This window comes from Myxocyprinus asiaticus, chromosome 8, assembly GCF_019703515.2.
Source record: "Myxocyprinus asiaticus isolate MX2 ecotype Aquarium Trade chromosome 8, UBuf_Myxa_2, whole genome shotgun sequence".
NCBI classification, from domain to species: domain Eukaryota; kingdom Metazoa; phylum Chordata; class Actinopteri; order Cypriniformes; family Catostomidae; genus Myxocyprinus; species Myxocyprinus asiaticus.
In genome coordinates, this window is record NC_059351.1 from 41,023,232 (window position 1) to 41,047,136 (window position 23,905).

Here is a 23,905-nt window from a genome sequence, read left to right on the forward strand (position 1 = left end):
ACCTGATATTAAGAGGGCAAGCCTCTGTTTAAAAGCACAGTTGAGGTGATAGCTTGATGGTAGTTTGCACTCCAGCTCTGCCATGAATGCACTTTCATTTCCTCTGATATTTTGCATTTATTGATTTTATTACTAGGCCTATATTTGGACCGAGTCAGGATCCTGTCATTCAGTGCGAGGAAAATGTCTGCCTAAAAATGTACAATTATCTCTAAGGACTGTCTCTTTTTTTTATTTTTTTTTTAATCATCCGTTTTTCATCCACAGCTTTCCAAGATGAAGTTTCAGGCCATCCTTTCCTTGGCTGGTCTTTTCAGCATTTGCACTTGTGTCCCTGTAAGTTTCCATTTATACATAAATGATAAATTGCTTATGTTTTCAGTTTGAACCTGTAGTAACAAATCTGCTTGTATTTCTTAGGTCTACCAGCCACAGATTGGAATAATTACAAGTAACAGTAATGAGGTATTTTCCCTCCCATTTCTTTTCAATTTGAATAAATTCCATTCCATTGCATTTTTGTTTTGTTATGCACACTGAAAATGGTCTACAAAGCAACACTAATTAACTCATTCTTGTAGATTTTGGGTCTTAACAGACTCACTCTGGCAGGTGTTGTTTTGGGTCAAGCACAGGTAATTCATCTTCCCATCACCGAATATACATTATATAAATTGTGCTAAATTTAAATACAACCAAAAGTTTTGTTCAGTTTTTTTGGTGGAAAAACCTTCGTCTTTTCTGAATGATTTTAGTGCTTGTTTGAATTTGGGTAACACTTTACAATAAGGTTCCATTTGTTAACATTAGTTAATGCATAATGCATCATGAACTAACAATGAACAATATATTTTTACGCCATTTATTAATCTTTAAGTGTAGTTAATAAAAATACAATTGTTCATTGTTAGTTCATGTTAGTTCATAGTGCATTAACTAATCTTAACAAATACAACTTTTGATTTAAAAAGTGTAATAGTACATGTTGAAATTAACATCAACCAAGAATAAATGCTCTAAATGTATTGTTCATGGCTAGTTCGTTAATTTACGTTTTTAAAGGGATAGTTCACCCAAAATACACATATATTCATCCTCATGCCATCCCAGATGTGTTTTACTTTCTGTCTTCTGTAAAACACAAACAAAGAGTTTGAAAAGAATATTTCAGCTCTGTTGGTCCTCTCAATGAAAGTCAATGGTGACCAGAACTTTAAAGGTCCAAAAGGCAGTGTAAAAGTAATCTCTATGTCTCCAGTGGTTAAATCAATGTCTTTTGAAGCAATATGATAGGTGTGGGTGAGAAACAGATCAATATTTATGTCCTTTTTAACTGTAAATCTACACTTTCACTTCCACATTCTGGTGTGGAAGTGGCTTGCACATTCAGCCATCTACTGATTGGGGCTGGTCATAGGTGGAGATTGATAGTAAAAAATTACTTAAACATTGATCTGTTTCTCACCCACACCTTTCATATTTCTTCAGAAGATATGGCTGTAACCACTGGAGTCATATGGATTACTTTTATGCTGCCTTTATGCCATTTTTTGACCTATTCAATAGCAATTAGCAAAAGCAAAAGAGCTGAGATATTCTTTTCAAACTCTTCGTTTGTGTTTTGCAGAAGAAAGAAAGTCAAACACATCTGGGATGGAATAAGGGTGAGTAAATAATGAGAGAATTTTAATTTTGGGGTGAACTATCTCTTTAACTAATGTTGACAAATGGAACCTTATTCTAAAGTGTTACCGTAATTTGTTCTGTTTGCTTTCTCTATAGGGTACCCAATTTCTTTCCCCTTTCCTCATCCAGCAGCAGCCCCCACAGGTGCTGAACTTTAACCCTCCAGTGCCAGGACCCTTTTTGCCCCCTCAAATAAACCAGTTGAACCCAGCTCAGATGCCTCCGTTGCAGCAGGAGCAGCCTGTAACTCTCCTTGTTCCCAATAATGCCTTACCATCACAGAATCCTGTCCAGGTACAGTTTTATAACATCCATATCAGTTTAATAACATTCACACAATAATGATCTATTTTGCTGAATTAAAAGAGGATGTTGATTCAGTTTAAGCGTTTTGTTGTTCCTTATCCCCAAAGAATCATGTGTTATAACACTTCTGTGAATTATTTATTACAGCATTTTGGAGAGTGTAAAATGATGCAAAATAAAAGGTCAAATGTATTTAGGTTTTCCCATACTTCCTGACTAATCTATTTCCTCTGAGGAACTACCTTGTAAGACTGCCACCGAACCAGAACGCTGGCTCAAATGTTCAATACCAGGCTACCAACCAACCAACACAACCAGTCCAGGTACTGTGAAACTTCAGTTGTAAATCTCTCCTCCAAGAGAGGCTGAAAATTGATTACCCCAATTGTGGTTCTTAAGGTACCAAAAAAAAACAAAAAAACAAAAGAGTAAAATTAGTTGTGATGAATACGTTTTCAGTGCAGCAATAGTTTACATCTACAAAAAGCAACATTCCTTTGTGTCTAATCTCAAAAATATTCTAGCTTGAGTTGGTGAATGAAAACTACACTATATTTGTTCCAGTAGTCTTAAGGGGTATGTATGTCTGTTTCTCCTTTGATCTTTAGGCTATTTTCTTTTTTCTTTTTTTTTCAGAATGCAGGAAATGCAGCGAACCCGGGTGTGACACCTGCTCCTGATTACTGTGGTGATCGTCCAGGTCTTGGAACTGGAGAGGTATTAACTGTTTCTACAAGTTGTTTCTTTTCTCAGTCTTCTTGGCAAGAAAGATTTTTTTGTTGTTATTTTAGAAAGTAAACCGGAAGACAAACATGACCATAACATAGTTGGGTAGAATAATTGCTGAAGAATGTGATGAAAAACTGAGTTTCTTTAAATAATCAATCCATTCTTAATGACAGGGACAACCTGGCTTCCCATTGTTTGAGCCATAGGGTTCTCAGAAGAACTCATTGTTATTACAATTAAGGTAAATTTCAAGTGTCTTTTATAAAAGGTATTTTATAATGGTATATCATACCCCTTTTTTTTTTTCCTGAAATGAATATATGTACCTGTACATTTTTTTTGTTGATTTTCCAGATATCCCACCAAGGAGATGCCTCCCAGGAGGTACTTTTGTTCACCAAATGTCACAAAATAAATAAACTGACGCTCAATTACTTGCCATGAAGGATTTATTTTTGCTGTTCATTGTACTCTTATCCTCTCTCATTTAAAATTGATCCATGAATTCACTGGTTTACGTAGTTCTAGATTGTATTAATGTAAACAGATCTGGTGTTCTGATTATAACGGAGGGGCTCAAGCATTAATCTTAGCTTGAGCTCTAAGATCCCCCTGGTTTATCTTACTAAAGCAAGAAAAATAAACTAATAGAGAATTGTGAAATAGTTAATTATATAGGTGTTAAGAAATACCTGAAGATATAATTGGCAGGACAAGAAGACCAAGTACCTCCCAAACTTATGTTTGGAACCTCATTAAGAGCTGTGATTTCTGTATAGCAAGCCCAAAATCAGGGATATACAGTACACCACCACAGATACATTTTTAAAAATGATCAATGCTTTTGTGTTGATGCAAAAACTTTTAATTACAGAATAACAGATTGTTAATATGATAAAGGCAAGCACTGTGTGCAAACAAACATTAACAAGCATTACTCTGCAAGAAAATCAAATCTATATATCTATACATTTCAGTGTAATATTGAATTAAATAAGAGTTAGATGCTCTATCACCTGTGGAAAAAGAGGTTTTGATTTAAGATGTTAATGTTTGTATGTTTAGTACAGTGGTAATCTGTCCTACCAGTGAGATTATTGCATATGGTTCTCTCTCAGCCTAGTTTGACCCACAGTCACTTTTAGACTCTGAGTAACAGACAAAAGCAATGTTGTATGAATAAAGCATAAATGAGCAGAGCAAATGCATACTTATACAGTATATTTCAGCTGAAAGACCAAAATACTGACCTTCATGAATGAGGGGAAACTATAAAGACAAGCAGGACATAGAAACACAAATAAATAAAATATTGATGACAAAAAAAGATATTGAAGCAATATAAAGATATTGTAAGATGACAAATTAGTCCAACCACTGGTTAGAAATATATAACACATAACAAACTGTTCATGTTTACTTACAAGCTGTGTAATGCTATACTTGAATGATATTTTTTGCTGTTGGAAACAAATATACTCATTTTACACAATCTTTAGTCACAGGATATCCAGTGTGGTCCACAGAAAACTATGACAATGGTGATTTAGTATAGCATATTTTTGACTTACAGTTGCAGTTGGGTTGTAGATGAGCTTCACATAAGGCTTTTAAATAAAAGAAAGGATTTTGGATTTGTAAACCTTTATCTTCATATTTCTTTTTGAGATATTGTTATACATTGTAAAACATGATAAATGTTTATAATAGTGCCAAGGGCCAGAGAGAAAGAGTAACCATTTTGCCCATACTGAAAATGATGAACAAAATAATAATTACACAAAAATATTATCTGGAACTTGTCACAGTTGTGCGTAGTTAAAGGCTTAGTCAAGCGTAAAATCAAAATAACTATGAATACCCCCATTTCCTGAGGCCTATTCACTCCACTCTGTAAAATAGTGATGAATGGTGTAAATAGACTGAACATGAAGTATATTATTTCTATGTAAGCGTCTGATGTTAAACTTTTCTACCTTTGGTGGTTGCATCTGCCCTGGAAAGAAACAGATTGTACAGTACTTGGTTTAATATTTTAAATGTATTTTTATTTTAAAATGGCTATATGCACAAAATTTCATAACTCATTGACCACATGTACAATGTACTATTCAAAGTAAAAAAAAAAAAGAACATGAATTATATTATAAAATGCTATATATATATATATATTTTTTATAAGAACTTATATATATAATACATCAGTGGCCAAAAGTTTGGAATAATGTACAGATTTTGCTGTTTCAGAAAGAAATTGGTACTTTAATTCACCAAAGTGGCATTCAACTGATCACAAAATTTAGTCAGGACATTACTGATTTAAAAAACAACACCATCACTATTTGAAAAAAGTAATTTTTTATCAAATCTAGAAAGGCCCCATTTTCAGCAGCCATCACTCCAACACCTTATCCTTGAGTAATCATGCTAAATTGCTAATTTGGTACTAGAAAATCTCTTGCCATTATATCAAACACAGCTGAAAGATATTTGGTTTGTTAAATGAAGCTTAACATTGTCTTTGTGTTTGTTTTTGAGTTGCCACAGTAGGCAATAGACTGGCATGTCTTAAGGTCGATATTAGATCAAAAATGGCATGTCCTGACTACACATTGTGATCAGCTGAATGCCACTTTGGTGAATAAAAGTACCAATTTACTTCAGTTAGAGCAAAATCTGTACATTATTCCAAACTTTTGGCCGCCAGTGTATATATATATATATATATGCAAAACAGACTACTGAATACTAATCTATTTTATTAAGTCTATTAGTCATAGCATAACATTGCATCTCAAAATATAAAAAGAGTTTCACTCACCTGAACATTCTCAGCCTAGATGTTCAAACAAGTGAAATAAAATATTATGCACAAGTTAGTTTCTGCAGATGTGTATCAGTTAATGATTATCTATTAACGGGTTTTCAACATCATACCCTGAAGATTGGGAGGAACTGCCTGTTTTCCTGGAACATTAATAAAAAAGTTAACTCATAATCTATATAAAAGCAATAACAATCTAACATAAAGCCCTGCTTTCTCCCTAGAATGTTTTTTTATTTATTTTTATGAAGAGAACACATAACAATTACAGATTTATCATCATGTTTGGATTCTGAGGTCTCCCAAAAAATTGATCCATCTGATTCTCTCTACCGCAACCTACTGGAGCTTGAGAGGGGTGCAGTGGCATCCTGTCAGGCTAAAGGGATTTAACACATTTACAATCAGGAGTTCATAACAATATTGAAAACACTGGGTTAGTAAAATGGTGCTTAGATGGGGGCTAATTCATAAAACACAAGCAGAACAAATTGTGTGTAAATTGGTAGTGAAGCCATTCTTGTGTAAATTGACACATTTAATTAAAATTAGTCCTTGTTTGAAGCCAAGGAAATATTTCAGCCCAGATACAGAGTTCACAAGTGTTAAAGGGGGTTCTCTTTAAAATAACATTATTCATTTGATATCAATACAATAAAAATCTCCACATAAAGCACTTTAGCTCTAAGTAGCAAATCTGGAGCATAACATACGCTAAAAGGTGGTCTGTTTCTACCTGATCTGAAACTCTTTTGTGGTTTTCCAGTACCTCTCCATCTATCCAATTGTCTGTTCCTCCATACACCCTGGTTCACACTGGACCTTGGTCTAGTCTATTCAAACTCTTCACCCTACAGCAAAAAAGAGCAAAGACAACATTAAAGGTGCATTCAGTACTTTTTTCCCTATTAAAAAAGTTTAATTCCTAAAGAAATTAACTGTAATTTTGAAACATCTGTATAAAATCATGACCATTCACATGAGATGAGGACTCTAGTCATATCAGTAACCTTACAGGTTCATTCTCAATGTAAAATAATTTTGACAGATTAAAGGCCACAGAACAGTAGGAGGGATTTGCCTTATTGCTAAAATAATTTGTTGCCTTAAGCCTTAATTTAGGATCCTCCTAGCATTTAGCAAAAGCAGTCAATATGAGATATCTGACTGTCTCAAAGTAATCCATACAATTTACCACTGATTTTACGATGCAGGTTATATCATACAGTTGCATGTATATGTCATCAGACTAGATAATCAGACAATTTAGACAGAGAGTGAAAATCCCAAACTTTTACATACCCTTCCAAACATCAAACATCCTTTTGCGTGCCCCCTCTCTAACACATTAATAACATTCACACAAGATACTGTAATGTGTATATTTAACACATTAGCATTGTAAAACAACTCCTTTAAATCAAACCTGCTATATGTGCACAAGTTTTGTACATGCTACATTTATCACATACATATAAGAATAAATGGCTTATGATTCATGAGTTGGGTGTGCTAGATATGACAACCCAACCCCAACACCAACCACTGCCCCAACCCAAACTCCAACTCCAACCCCTATCCCCAACTCCTGCCCCAACCGTTACTTCAACCCCTAGCCTCAACTCCTGCTTCCAACTTCAACAACTTCCCCAGCCCCAAACCCAACCCCTAGCCCCAATGCTCACACCAACCCCTGTCCCAACCCTGATTCCAACTCCAACCCCTGCACTAAACTTGACTCAAACCCCTAGCCCCAACTTGTGCCCCAACCCAACTCCATCACCTGTGCCAACACCTCTATGAAAACTTTCACAGATAAAATTAGGATTCTTAATTGTTAATATAATTATTATTATTTAAAAATCCCAGTCACATCCAACCCTATGGTGTGCATTCATCTGTTGTTTGTTTGTGTATTGCATAAACTCATAATCCAGGTACATTTGCATTTAATATACCATAAGAGTACAGACAACCATGTGAATCAATTTTCTGTATCCCAGCTGTTGAGGAAAATCCTACTTGCCACACACCGAATGATGCTGAGGAAACATTTTTTCAAACCTGTCACAGTATAATGTATCCTGCTGATTGGTTAGTTGCATGTTGATAATGTGTTTATAAAGCATTTGTCACTGCTGTTTTTCATACCCGAAACAGAGAAGTCTCCTATACAGTACATTTACCGTAAAAGTAAAGAGCAAAGGTATACTTTTACATTTACGCTGATGCATTTTGCTGATGTTTATTTTTTATTTTTTATCAAAAGCACTTTACACATGAGGAATGCTACAGTACATAATACAATTTTCTCTATCAGATCAGAGGTTGTTGAGAACCATGAAGGCTTTCCTCATTGTTGCCTGTGTCATTGGACTCTGCTGTGCCATGCTAGTGATTACCATTCTCTATCTGATTGTTTATTATGTCAGATTGTTTTGTAACATTTTCTATAACATGGGAAATGTAATGCAGATACGAAATGACAAAAATGACAAATAAATTTGTTTTCACAGGCAGATGAAGAACATTGAAAGCGCTCGTCAAGCCGTTCCTCAGAGGTCAGTTTAAATGCTAAGACTCTCTGCACATGCACTTTCTATTGGATAGATGTTTACCATATCATTAATTCATTTTAATTAACTGATCCTTTTTTAAATTAATTTTATCACCTCAGTGCAAATATTATCCAAATCATAGCAAATCTTACTGCTATATGTGTCATGGAAATACACTGTGATTAAGTGCACTTGGATGCATTTGTATGTCACTTGTCTTTATTTTTAATAATTGCATTGTGTGGACTAATGGGTTCTTTTTAAATGGAAGTCTTAAGTCCTATGTTCTATTGGTTTTACTACAAAGAGGGTTTGGAGGCTACTACAACCAATTCCAGTGTCAGTGTCCTTATCAATCTTACATACCCATGTATCAGCCACCTCTGAACAACAACGTCCTCCTCAACCTCCTGTCGATGCTCTTGATTGATGAGGACCAGTGGGGGAATTTGGCCAGGACACCGCAGTTACACCCCTACTCTTTCCTCTGGGATGTTTAATGACCACAGAGAGTCAGGACCTTGGTTTAAGTCTCACCTGAAAGACTTAAAAGGTGCCTTTTTACAGTTTAGTGTCCCCGTCACTATACTGGGGCATTAGGACCCACACAGACTGCAGGGTGAACACCCCCTGCTGGCCTCATTAACACCTCTTCCAGCAGCAACCTTAGTTTCCCAGAGGAAGTCTCCCATCCAGGTAGTGACCAGGCTCTACCTAAAGCTAAAAATCAGAGAATGATATGGGTAAATAACTTAGACCTTGAAAAGCTAAAATCATGAAGACTCATGAAACCACAAAGAAATTCTCCTTATGAAAACCTTCACAGATATAATGAAGGTTGGATAGAAAATTATTACTGACAAATTTCTTTGGGTCACACCCACTCCTAATTTAAACTGTCTTAATCTTTTGTTTTGTTTGTGTATTACAAAAACTCAGTTTAACCCTAGTATATTTATATTTAATATAAGAAAACAGACAGACAACCATGTCAATCCCTTTCCAATTTCCCAACTGTTGAGTAATGTCTAACCTGCCAAATACTCAATGATTTTAAGGTTTGTGATGCATTTGGCAAACCTGTCACAGTGTTATTTCTTCTTATGATTGGTTAGTTACATGCTGATCATGTGTTAATAAAGCAACTGCCACTGCTGTTTTTCATACCTGAAACAGAGATGTGTCTTATTTGCCATACAGGTAGGAAAGAAAAGGTAGAATCAAATGCATTTACATTTACAGTTGTTAATTTCTTACGTTAGACGCTCTGATCCCAAGCATTTTATGCATAATGCAATCTTTCTCTGTTAGATGAGAGGTTAGTGAGAACCATGAAGGCTTTCCTCATTGTTGCCTGTGTCTTTAGACATTTTTGTGCCGTGCTCGTGAGTACCATTCTCTTCCGAAATCTGAATGTTCATCATGTCAAATTATTTTTGTAACTTTTCTATAACATGGAAAATGTGATGTAGATTAAATGACAACAATGACAAATTAATTTCTTTCTACAAGCAGATAAAGAACATTGAGAGAAGCGTTCGTCAAGTCGTTCCTCAGAAATCAGTTTGAATGTTTTTTTTGTTGTTTTTTTTGTGTGTTGATTTTCTCCCCTTTTCTCCCCAATTTGGAATGCCCAATTCCCAATGCGCTTTAAGTCCTCATGGTGGCATAGTGACTTGCCTCAATCCGGGTGGCGGAGGACGAATCTAAGTCTGCGCATCTTATCACGTGGCTTGTTGAGCACGTTACCGCGGAGACGTTGCACGTGTGGCTTCAGGCTATTCTCCACGGCATCCATGCACAACTCGCCACGCGCCCCACCGAGAGTGAGAACCACATTATAGTGACCACGAGGAGGTCACCCCATGTGACTCTACCCTCCCTAGCAACCAGGGCAATTTGGTTGCTTAGGAGACCTGGCTGGAGTCACTCAGCATGCCCTCGATTCGAACTTGCAACTCCAGGGGTGGTAGTCAGCATCAATACTCGCTGAGATACCCAGGGCCCCAGTTTGAATGTTAAGATTCTCTGCACATGCAGGTTCTCTTGTTCTCTTGATTTCTACCTTTTACCTTTTTTAAATTAATTGATCCTTTTTTAAATAATCTGTATTATGTAGACATTCAGACTCTTTAAATGAAAGTCTTACTATGTGCTTCTATTGGTTTTACTTCAGAGAGGGTTTGGAGGATTCTACAACTCATAAAAGTTTCAGTGTCCCTATCCATCTTCCATACCCATCTACCTGCCACCTCAGAAAAACAATGCCCTCCTCAACCTCCTGCAGTTTCTCTTAGCACAGCTGGCATCTGTCCCTGCACTAGCCCCTGCACCTGCTCCAGATTCTGATGCTTGTGGTAGATGAGTTTCCAGGTAAAACTGAGGATGTGTGTGATTGCCTCTTAATTCTTCTTGCATTGCACATCTGCCTTGATACTCCTGCTTTTGGTGTCCTAATAATAAACTTTGCATCACTGAATCATATATTTGCGTTTATGTCATTCTTTCTCTTCTAATCAAAGTCACATGAAAATGTAGTTATTGCTTAGATATACTGTACTGAATTCTCAGAGCATGGGAACAACTTCTGTAAATATGCCTGTTCTTATGTCTTAAAAATAAACTTTGTGTCGTTGACTCATATACTGTATTTATGTTTATGTAATTGTCTACTATAACTAATAACTAATTAATCATATCAGTGTGTGTCCTATTATTAATGAGAGCAACCAAATTGTAAAAAAAAAAAAAAAAAATGAATGTCAATTTAAAAAAATGTTAACTCTTTGGACAAGCACTATTATAACAGGTCAGCTTTCATAAAGGTGCTGAAAGCAGTTTTATTTGGAATTGCACTCATAAAATGCCCCAACTACCTTATAGACATAACTGAAATAGGTGTTTTGAGAAATCGCACCTGTGTCTCTGAGACAGGCCTGGGCAGAAAATAGTGTCCCACACTTTTTAAACCAATATGAAACATCTGTCTGTGAATCATTTAGCACATTATATGTCTTTGGAGGGTAGGGTTATGGAGAAAGGCTGTGTGGTTGTGGTTAGCAAAATGGTGGGAGTTGGCAAAGTGGCTGAAATCGCTTTACAACACCTTTAATGGCTATCTGTACCATCCGACACTTTGATGCATAGTGACTTATAATCACTACAGGGGAAATTTGCAGCGCAACCTGGGGCTAAGTGCTTTGCTCACGGACACACACGTAATGACCCATGAATCACCCCGTATGGGGCTGTACACATCCTACAATCTTTCAGTTAGTAGATCAATATCACTCACTGCACAACACAACCCAAACCTCCCCTCTATATTTCTTTTGTCCTATGGGATAAGATTTTATTCTCAAAGACTTATTCTAATCCTTATCTTAATCATCAGTTACACAGCATGATAACCAACAAATAGCCACCTACACCTGCCAGACTGAGAATGTAGAAGATAAATATTCTATCAAAATCACTTTTTTCCATACAGGATAAAATGTCCCTTCCCTCCCAAGTTCTTAAGATGGTTTGAAAGCTAAGATAATGTTTATTATGCAATTGTTCAAATTTAGGGTTAATCTCTCACCTCAATAGCATATAAATGTATTTCTATGGCAATATGATTCAGTATTTTTACTAGATGCAAGAGAAAAAGACCAAGACCAATAAACGGAAATAAAATAATCACACATACATACTTGATTGTATTGCAGTGATTGAGTCATATGGGGACATTTCTTTCAGAGACAGAAATCATTTTGGTAAAATCTCACAATAAAAACACAAAATTAACAAACCTCTGAAGCAATGTGCCCATGAAGTTGTGAAGTTATTGTTCTTAAGAGTGATTAATGTGATTAAACTTTTTGATGTATGCATAAGCAGGACATGCATATCTCACTGTTTCTTCAAGACATCGATAATAGTCAGTGGCTAGCAAGACAGTAAGTACAATTGCTTATTTTATATATGCACTGTTATTTTGTTATTTCTGGTTAAATCTACACCACCAGTCAAAGGTTTGAACACACTTGACTGGATTTGTTTCTCAAGAGCTTAAAATCCTTCTTATTTGAAAGGGTTTATGCTTAAATGCTTGACAGACAAATATGATTTGTGCTTATGAATTTCTTTAGAATAATTTTTTTTTTTTTTTTTTTTTTGATGGATGAGTTGGACTGGATAGTGAAAGAAAAGTAGCCAACAAGAGTGCATTAGGCATGGGAAATCAGTACTTCAATCCTGTTTAAAAGCATCACAGGTGACACCTCATGAAGTTGGTTGAGAGATGCAGAGTGTGCAGAGCTGTAATCTAGGGTGACTGCTTTGAAGAAGAAAAAACATGTTTTTTGATAAGGTTTATTTTGCTTAACATTTTTGCTCATTACAGCTTCCATACTTTCATTTGTGTTGTTACATAGTTCTGAGGATCTGATTTATTCAACCCGATCTCATGAAAAGTTGTATATAATTAATGAGTTGGCTATTTTGTATGGTCTTGCATGATGTTGTTTGCATAAACTCGTATGACTTCATCACGTGCAAATTCCCAGATATCTAATGTGGAAGTAAGCTCGAGTTCCGCGCACGAGGCGCTAAGGACATACTTATTAATATTATGCCCTTACTCAAACCCCTTATCTACACTTAACCAATCAGTAGAGTGTGTAAACAAGATAGGAAGCTGTTGTGTGTGACAGAAGCAAGTAATTGTCACGTATTAGATGGAAACAATGTCCAGCGACGTCATTGGCTGTAGTGAAAGTCATAGGAATTCAAATGAGTGCAGTCGCACAATATCATACGAATTAGCCAAATTTAGGAAAGTCATATGAATCCTGATGATTTCGCCGTGAGAGTGTGTTGCATTCATTCTGAAATGTTGCTAATAATTATAATTAACAGTGAGTAAGGGTTTCCACACTTTTAACTGGTAGTGTATGTTCACTGACTTTCAGAGGTCAAGATCACTCTCAAATTACTGTATTCTTTTTTAAACACGCACTGAATGACTCTTACTCATACCTCAATAATAATTGTCTCATTATTTAAAATAATTACATTTCTCTTATCTTAATTTATCACAATTTAAATTTCTCACATTTTTTTTTTTTAATAACTTAAATATTGATAACCTTCTCTGCTGCTCATGGGTGACATTGTGTGGCCAACCCTGGTGCTTGCATGCAGAACAAGATGATATTTTTTGTCAGTCCTATGAGAGTGAAGTTAAAAATGCATTGTCTGTTTGACAGAATTACCATCAATTATATATTAAGTCACAATAATCTGTAACTTCTATTCTTTTAAATTAAATATGTGCCATAATGAACAGTCTCATATTACTGACTACACTGTGTCTGATAAGCTCTGAAGCTGTAAGTAACTTTTCAATGAAATGACAGAAGGTTTTACTCTCACCTCAGTTTTATTTTATTTTCAGATCTTGCTATGCTGATGTAACTGAGCTGCCTAGCTTGTTTAACTGTTTTAAACTGAATCAAAATGCATTTGATGCTTTACATCATGAAATTACAAAATTGTGACCTCAATCATCTAACATGTTCAGTTCTTGACAGCTCTGCAACTGGCATAACCCTTGGAGCTCCTCTGGCAGTGATGAGGTAAAATGTTTGTTTCATGGAATTTTCTCCTGAAAGTTGACAAAATGTATAAAAAAAAATATATCAAAATTGCTATGTTTTAGAATATATCCGCTCTAGAGGATCTATCAGTACCACTTTCCTGGAATTTATTAATACCTCTTGAGGTCGGTTCCACCTAGGGGGTGATGTTAATACACAATTACTTAAAAAAGAGAGGCATTCTGGACAATTACTCTTAATACTTTATCACCTAGAGGCCTTAATGAGGACTTTGATATATGTCCCTTACTTTGACTAATATAAATCTTTTATTTATTTTTCTTTCTCTTTTGTAAGACTGTGGGTACTGTCAGATTTTAAGATTCTATTCTAAGATTTGTGTATTTGTCTCATTATTTGAGTTAACTCTGACACTTGTGTTTACCTGTTTCTAGTATTTACATGGTAGTATGATGGTGTTTTGACCTGATGTTTTAGCCATTGTATCACTGATTTTAAGAAACGAATGGTAAATAATTTTAATATTGTTCGTTTTATTTTGTATTATTATTTTTTATATAAACATGAACTATAAATTGATGTGACTGTTGTATTCGATGTTTGTTTTGGTATATTTATACTATATGTATGGTTGTTTATATATTCAGATTGTTTTTTTTTAGGGTCATGTGATGTTATCATGTGATACTGTCATGTGATTTCTTGATTGGTACACAGGTGTATATATGGGTGTGTTGGTGAGTGTCAGTTTAGTCTGATGAAGAGCATGTAGCTCGAAATGTCACATTTGTTAATTTCTGTGGTGAGCTCATTCAGTTTTTTTTGGTAGCAACAGTGTGCTGAATTTTCTTTGAGTTTTTGTGGCCGGTTCTACCTAGGCCACTGTTCCCGTTCTGGACACTTGTTCTTGCGCTGCTGCCTCGTCCTGCCCCTGCCCCAGTACCTGCCCCAGCACCAGCGCCCACATGCAGCCCCACAGTCAGCACCACCGCCAGCCATGGAGATGGATGCTAGAGAAATGCCTTTGCATGCAACACAACTTAAAATGCTTAACAATGTTGATTTACACTTATTATGCCCTACAAAGGCAAGTAACTATGCCAATTCTGAAACTGAGAAAAAAAAAGAAGTGTGGATTTTGTAATTACTGCAATTTTCACACATTTTATCAAAATGTTTTGATTTTGTCGCTGCATGGCAGTATTGTCAATGAAACACTGATACATTTTCTTTGAAAAAATATCCTACAGCCAAGCTGTGTGAACAAATTTCAAAACTAAACATGCATGAAAATTATCAAAAGAAAATCTATTTTTTTTAATTAACATTCAGCCAATACCTTACCAGTTTTGCTTAATATAATGGTCAATGTATGCAACTCTCTAGATGAGGCACTATGCACTAGGTGTGGTGCAAGTGTCAACATAACAAGAGGTGGATATGTAATTTTGAGATTGTCTTGGGTGGGACAACCACTCTTGAGTCACTGCACGCTTATTAACTGCAGATGTCTATCTTCAAATGGGCCTAACCTTTGATAGCATCACATCTCTGTACTGATACAGTCTAGCTAGCACTTGGTTACTTGCTTCACAATGGTACGCAAAAAAACGCTGATGGGGAGAGGGTGTGTCATGGCTATAAATTTAGCACATTTTTAATCTTTCTTTCTTTCTTTTTTTTTTTTTTTAATTATAGGGTCTTCTTGTGTGCATATCCAGTCGTGTTAGGAAAATTCCTGGTTTCTTTGTTAAAACTGCCGTCTGTGTCTGCATTCCTGTTTGGTTTAACCAAACAGTAATCTCGCCACAATGTGAAATAAGTGCAGATTTTACTTGTGGGAATGAAAAAATTATATCTATCATTAACTGAACCAAAGTGCCTTTTCTTAGGGTAACTGTGGTTATGCTTTAATCAACACTGGGAAGAAGGAGCATAAGTATTTCAATCTCTGGTTTGGGTGAAAGCAAGTTTCGGATTCATTGAAATCAATCAAATTTCTTAATTATTCTCATGTTTGTGGAATAAAATGTGAGAATAAATGAGTGCATCACAATGATTTAAGACTTGCAGACTGCCACATAACCTACAAAACACCCCTAGTTTTTATGATCATATGTATCCATAACTGATTTACTTTAAACACTTTAAAATTCAACCAACATATCAAATCAAATCACCATATCACCAGAAACCCATCTGGATATGTCTAATACATAGGTCTTATTTGTATACTCAGTCTTCTCTACAGATTGTAGAATTCATTTATGGTAATAAGAAGCAGTCTGAGGTTTGATATTGTCTGAGGTCAGAATCTATTTCTCCATGTTTTCACCAAAGCTGATTGGTTGCTCATCAAATTGACACAGTTTAAGTATACCCTTCTCCACATATTTTTTTTCCCATTGTGGTCAAAGTATTTGAAGGTGTGTATTTGGCTTCTTTTTGATCAAGAAATATTTGAAAATATAATCATTTCTAATGTTTTCACATGTTAACATGCTTTAAACAAAACCCATCTTTCTAGGGATTAAAAAAATGAGGCTGATTGTGTTGCCTGCATGTTTTCTTGCGAGGACATCTGGAGTTCTGGTGAGTTAGTAATTAAGATTACTGTTCACCCAGTTGAAACTCGATTCTTTAGACATTTTACAGGTAGACATGACACTTCAACAGAATAGTAACTATTAATTTCCTTTAATTATCTTTGTGAATTTGCCACTGCACATTCATTAAATCCTGGGTGCAGTTTTCTACCACATGTTTATGTAACTTAAATTATATATGTCGAATTAATCCTCTGTATCAACCTTTTCAAAGCTCTCCCCAAATGCTGATTTGACAGAATCAGTCCCAAGGGGAGATGTGCCTGTCCAGGAAGCCTTAATGATACAGACCTCACCATCTGGGTCTGAGGTAATGGTACAAGCACAACATGTACCAGTGCCAGAGCAGTTCCAACCTGAATGCCCACTGGTCCTCAGCCACATATAGCCACTCTGGCCAATCTATGGGTCTCTCAACCCCACCCCAATGCCAGTCTGCATCAACTTCCTGAGCACTTTCAGTACTTGCCTTATCCCCAGCAGCCCCAAGCCGATTTTTATGATGCATTTGTAATGTCTCATAATACACCTTGTAATCTGTTATAACTTCAATACTCATAACCACTGTTATAATACATTATAAGCCTTACCTATTCTTAGTTATACCTTTGAATATAATGCATTATACAGTGCATCCAGAAAGTATTCACAGCACTTCACTTTTTCCGCATTTTGTAATGTTACAGCCTTATTCCAAAATGGATTAAATTCATTATTTTCCTCAAAATTCTACAAACAATACCCCATAATGACAACGTGAAAGAAGTTTGTTTGAAATCTTTGCAAATTTATTAAAAATAAAAAACAAAAAAAATCACATGTACATAAGTATTCACAGCCTATACCATGACACTCAAAATTGAGCTCAGGTGCATCCTGTTTCCACTGATCATCCTTGAGATGGTTCTACAACTTGATTGGAGTCCACCTGTGGTAAATTCAGTTGATTGGACATGATTTGGAAAGGTACACACCTGTCTATATAAGGTCCCACAGTTAACAGTGCATGTCAGAGCACAAATCAAGCCATGAAGTCCAAGGAATTGTCTGTAGACCTCCGAGACAGGATTGTATCGATGCACAGATCTGGAGAAGGGTACAGAAAAATTTCTGCAGCATTGAAGGTCCCACTGAGCACAGTGGCCTCCATCATCCGTAAATTGAAGAAGTTTGGAACCACTAGGACTCTTCCTAGAGCTGGCCACCTGGCCAAACTGAGCGATCAGGGGAGAAGGGCCTTAGTCAGGGAGGTGACCAAGAACCCGATGGTCACTCTGACAGAGCTCCAGCATTTCTCTGTGGAGAGAGGAGAACCTTCCAGAAGAACCACCATCTCTGCAGCACTCCACCAATCAGGCCTGTATGGTAGAGTGGCCAGATGGAAGCCACTCCTCAGTAAAAGGCACATGACAGCCCACCTGGAGTTTGCCAAAAGGCACCTGAAGGACTCTCAGACCATGAGAAACAAAGATTGAACTCTTTGGCCTGAATGGCAAGCGTCATGTCTGTAGGAAACCAGGCACCGCTCATCACCTGGCCAATACCATCCCTACAGTGAAGCATGGTGGTGGCAGCATCATGCTGTGGGGATGTTTTTCAGCGGCAGGAACTGGGAGACTAGTCAGGATTGAGGGAAAGATGAATGCAGCAATGTACAGAGACATCCTTGATGAAAACCTGCTCCAGAGTACTCTGGACTTCAGACTGGGGTGAAGGTTCATCTTCCAACAGGACAACGACCCTAAGCACACAGCCAAGATAACAAAGGACTGGCTACGGGACAACTCTGTGAATGTCCTTGAGTGGCCCAGCCAGAGCCCAGACTTGAACCCGATTGAACATCTCTAGAGAGATCTGAAAATGGCTGTGCACCAATGCTCCCCATCCAACCTGATGGAGCTTGAGAGGTCCTGCAAAGAAGAATGGGAGAAACTGCCCAAAAATAGGTGTGCCAAGCTTGTGGCATCATACTCAAAAAGACTTGAGGCTGTAATTGGTGCCAAAGGTGCTTCAACAAAGTATTGAGCAAAGGCTGTGAATACTTATGTACATGTGATTTTGTTTTCGTTTTTTATTTTTAATAAATTTGCAAAGATTTCAAACAAACTTCTTTCACATTGTCATTATGGGGTATTGTTTGTAGAATTTTGAGGAAAATAATGAATTTAATCTATTTTGGAATAAGGCTGTAACATAACAAAATGTGGAAAAAGTGAAGTGCTGTGAATACTTTCCGGATGCACTGTATGGTGAAATTAACATTGACATTAACGCATATTAAGTATTGTTCATGTTAACTAATGCTGTTAACAAATGGAACCTTATTGTAAAGTGTTACCCAAAAAGGCCAAGACCACTTATAATGATATATGATCACATCATAAAGCCTTATGACAGTTTACACTATGCTGCTTTTGCATGACAGCACTTATACGATACCAAATATACACATGTACTGTATATTACATTACAACTTCTGTGGATAAAATTGAATGTTGATTCATAGATGATATAATACAGATACTCTTTAAGCTATAACTGAGTCTAAGTATTATAATGTATTATAACTGTAGTTACAATTATTTCTGAAAATTAGTAACACATTATACAGTGTATTAGAAGACATCATGCATGCATTATAATCAGGGATGTTTCTGAACATAATGGGGCCCTAAGCAAAATCCTTCTTGGAGGTTGCAGCTTGTGGTATATACAGTATATACTGTATATTTTAAATAATAATTAAATAATAAAAGACCTTGCTTTGTGGGTCCCCATGGTGGCTCAGGGGCCCTAAGAAGCCACTTATACCGATCATAGCTAGAAATGACCCTGATTATAATGCATTTACTAAATAATGCCTTTATAATGCATTATAAATATGGGCTTCATAGAAAGTGTTACCAAATTTTTAAATTCACAAATTCTTAATAAGACACCCTGCTTTAACACAAATCAATTGTGCATTGTGTAACCAATATTAGAAAGACAGAACAAAAGAAAAATGAAAAATGTGAGAAAGTGAGACAAACTAAATAATGAAACTAAATAATGATATCAGTTCACTTGCTTTTTCCCCCTGAAAATGGCTTTTTCAGCTTTTCTACTATCCCATTCTTGGACCACCAAAAGGAATCCAAAGGCAAGAGTGCAGTTCTAACATTTAGGAAACAATAGGACAATTATGTGTGTGGTTGTGTTTGTAGTCAGCACTAAATACACCACAGGATACTGTCTTGAGAGAAAACCTATTCTGTCTGATTTGAGGTCCAAACCCAAACATAATTAACTTGAGCTATGTCACCCTCAAGCAAGCTTTTATGTTTCAATGTTTGGTGTAATGTCAAAATATCTGGCTGGAAGAAATTGTCTTATCTGTCTTCTGTGTGTCACATCTGAGGCATTTTGATTTATTTGATTAAACCTGATGAACCCAATACAGTACATCCTAACAGAGATCGTAGACATAATGTATTGCCTCACATATTCAGAGAAGAGCTAGCTAGCGGTACACACATTCACTCTTAGCAATTTCAAGCAGAATAATTCAAGCAGAAACAGACCATATACAGTAGATTCTATCTTTTGATTTAATCTCATCTGGCTCAGAATCCTCTACTGTTGCTTTGAGCTCCACTTGTCTCCATCTTATCTCTTAAGATAAGTTCTAACTTATACGTATGTTCTCAAATGCCCTTGCCCCTGCTTCAATTTTCCTATGGAGTGCCTGTGTGCCAGCCTGCAACATCTCAGCAATATCCTGCAAATGCAGATCCGGCTCCACTCGCTTCACGGACTTCAAGATCATTAACAGCACAACCCAAACAACACAGGCAAAATGCTCAACAACTGCATCCAAACCAGCCTCAGCAACAACAGGCAAAATCACAGTTTCGGTAAAAGCAACTCACAGGTGGCAATTTTTGTTTCTGCCGGTGGGTGCTGCTTTTTAAAAAAAAAAAAAAAAAATCCTGCAGATTTTTCCTGCAGTGTGAACAAAGCAGTGTAATTTGGGCTAAGCACAGTGCGTTCACAAACACTTAGACACACGCAACAAAAGCCCATTAACTAGAAACATTTTTATCCTAAATAATAGGAAGGAATATAAGATCGTGCATGCTCAGCCTGCTCAATTACATTTGCTGTTAGTTTTTCAGGAGTAAAGTTTTTTTTTCCCTGTGTGGCGGTGCGCTTGATGAATGTCTCATCAAATCCAAATAATAATTCCTCTGGCTCCAGATCTCCCACCAAAAATGTGACCTCGAAGTGAGATCCACCAATCAGAGACATTCCCAAATACCAATCACTTTTGCTGATTTTTTAAATATTATCTTCTAATCAAATGTTTTAATGTTGTTAATTAATAATAGAGCTTTCTGATTTGGGCCAAGTCTGAGAAATATTTATTAAAATTATTATTATTTTTTTTTTAAATGCCTATGGAGAAAATTAATGGGGAACATTTTGTGCTTTTCCGTGGGTGCTCAGCCATTTCCGTGGGTGCTCGAGCACCTGAGCACCCAAACACCCATGGGATTGGTGCCTGTGCATAGTCAGAGAATTAGTCAGAGATTTCTATACTATAATAAATTGATGAACGTTCTAAAAAAAAAATGTTTCTCATATTTTTCCACAGGTTCCATATTATTTCATGGTTCCACAGATTCAACAACGAATGGTAAATTAATCAATTTCTATGGCTATAAAATAGGTAGAATATTTAAATATGTTTTTGTAGTTCCTTGAGTATGTCATTTATATTTTTTCTAGGCTGGAACATTTGGTGGTTTGAGCTCTGAAGATTTATAGGTAAATACAAACAAAGCTTTAAATATGCAATAGGGATTAAAAGTCTGAGACACATCATAAATTGAATTGAATTGAAAATCTGATTTTTATTTATCAGATAAATGGAACATTTTAGGATTTGTAGAACATTGAAAAGTTTTAAAGTTATGGTTTAAATGCAAAAGAAATACTTAAAGTTCTGCACTATTTCTAGGTCATTAATCAAAGAAGACATTCTGAAATTCATATTTTTGAAAATTTGTTGTGCTGATAATATGTTATATAAGATAATAATAATAAAAAAATAAAAAAATAAATAAAAAATCCAATCAAAGAAAAGAAAATGCAAAATAGAAGCATTTTCACTAGTGGTCTCAGATTTCAGACCCCAGTTGTATATTTGAAAAGTTGTTTGTACATACGTTGTTACATAAATTATGGACAACATTTTTGGAGTGTTAAATTTCTTCAAAAATATCTCTTTGTCACACACAGCAGGTAGGGTGCATGGGTCGTTTTGGCATGCACATGCCTGCGTTGAGAGGCAATATTTTTCCTGTAGCTGCACCACAACCTGTTGTACCTGTTAGCTCGCTACAACCGGTCAATACCTTCCACACCAATACCTTCCCTGCCACTGGAATGGCATATTCAGCCACTGCTGAGGTCCAGCCACCCAGTGTTGTAGCCTTGCCATCTAGTGTGGATGCCGTAACCGCTACAGGTGGATCCCACCCAAACTATAGAGTGATGACTGGTGGGACAGCTAGTCTGCAGGACCATGATCGAATGCCTTGTGATAGTGGCCAGTCTGCAGAAAACCCAACATGGGATCTTCGGCTTCAAGTCATGGGACTTCCATGAGCCAGTCTTGCCCACTGTCCAGCCAGATCCCTATCACACTGATCCTAATTTAGTTACCGTTATATTCCTAACATCAAAGTACAAAGGAGCTTTTGTTCCATAGACCTCACCACTACATTCTGATACTCTTGACACCAACACTGATGTTTTTCCCGAATACAAAACCTTTCATGTTTTCATTGCAACATTAACACTTATATGCATTTTGTATTATGAAAATCATGCAATCAAATGAATTTTAATCTAAAATCTTGATTACAAAATATTATTATTTTGTATTTCTTTTCTTTGTTTGTTTACTTGTTATTTCTTTATCTCTTTTTTTTTATTTTATTTTTTTACCCAGAATATGAATATGAAAGAGGACTTGAATTTTTGTAGGACTAGTCTGTTAAAAGATTTAAATATCAAAACCATTTAAACATTATTCCTGTCTTGTGTGCTGTCATTGAACTATGTGTGTGGGTTTTATAATCTTTACCTGACTTGAAATTAAATATAAAGTTAATTACAGTTTGACACTCCTTTCACAGTGGAGTTAATAGAAGTAGTACAATGTGCACTGATAGAAGTAGTTACTCTTGAGCTAGAGAAACTGCAATGTGAGAAAGAATAAAAAGATATTTTAGCCATTACACATAATTGCCATTGCATTAGATTGCAGTCTAATGACTAATAAGCAGGGTTGGGGAGTAACAGAATACATGTAACAGGATTACATATTTAAAATACAAAATATAAGTAACTGTATTCCACTACAGTTACAGTTTAAATCATTGGTAATTAGAATACAGTTAGATTAAAAAAGTATTTTGATTACTGAAGAGATTACTTTGCATTTTATTGTCATTTGTTTCATTTAATATTTAGTCCTTTCAGATGGAAAACATTTATACATATAAATTATGCGATCCAAAGTGCATTTGAACAGCGGTGAAACACTTTCTTATGATGTGTTACATTCATACGAGCAGACAGAGAAGTAAGTTTGAAGTAAGTTTGGAGCAGAAGAAATAGAAATAAACCTTGTGTAAATTGTCAGCTTTACGCTAAGCTAAAATGCTATTTCTATCCATTTTACATGCACATGTTACCAGGAACAAGCATATTTTTTTTATCAAGAAAATTCACATTGGATCATAATTTATTTTTTTCTTGTAAAACCTTTGATATTAGGGCAAAAATCATAGTCTTGATAATAATGTTTGTATTGTTTTCTGTAAAAATATCTAAAAATCCTTAAAACAAGATCAGTCTGATTTATCTTGTTTTAGAAACAACACTGCATAAGATATTTAGGTTTTTCAGAGAATGTATTTTTAACATGTGTATTTTGTCTTACTGTACTGGCAGAGTTTTTATAGTCAAAACAATTGAAAAAATCTACCAGTGCTGAAGAAGTAATCCAAAGTATTTAGAATATGTTACTGACCTTAAGTAATCTAATGGAATACGTTACAAATGACATTTTACAACATGTATTCTGTAATCTGTAGTGGAATACATTTCAAAAGTAACCCTCCCAACCCTGCCAATAAGGCCATTGCAAATCACCTTAGAATGGACATATACAGAGAGATCAAGAAAACAATCTGACCGCTCTTAAAATAATTGAAAGTAATTTACGCACTGTAAGATTCAGAATTAGAGGCCATGGAACAGTTTAGTGATAGTGAAAAGAGTTCTTAAATGTTCAATATATGAACCATATGGATTCAACAATGTATGTAGGCTGTACAAAAATACAAAATCTTTAAATTTAAGTTTAAAGCAAAGAAATTGTTAGTACAATTGCTGAAATTAATTAATTATGAGCTGGCCAATCACATCTTTGAAAAGTCATGTGACCCACCATTAAGCAACCGTGTTTCCTGTACAATATATTTTTGCAAGCAAGGTTGGTAGTACCCAGCATAGATATACAAACGTGCCTCATTC

The 23,905-nt window shown here is 35.8% G+C and overlaps 1 protein-coding gene across 1 annotated transcript; it reads left to right on the forward strand.

Moving 5' to 3' along the window:
* The first annotated feature begins 276 nt into the window (after positions 1-276).
* Positions 277-21,967, forward strand: LOC127444771 (uncharacterized). The gene is made up of 7 exons (XM_051704323.1): positions 277-336; positions 421-465; positions 582-635; positions 1,783-1,974; positions 2,190-2,315; positions 2,629-2,709; positions 21,599-21,967. The coding sequence occupies exons 1-7, from the start codon at positions 277-279 to the stop codon at positions 21,965-21,967; spliced, it is 927 nt and encodes a 308-aa protein (XP_051560283.1).
* Positions 21,968-23,905: the final 1,938 nt, after the last annotated feature.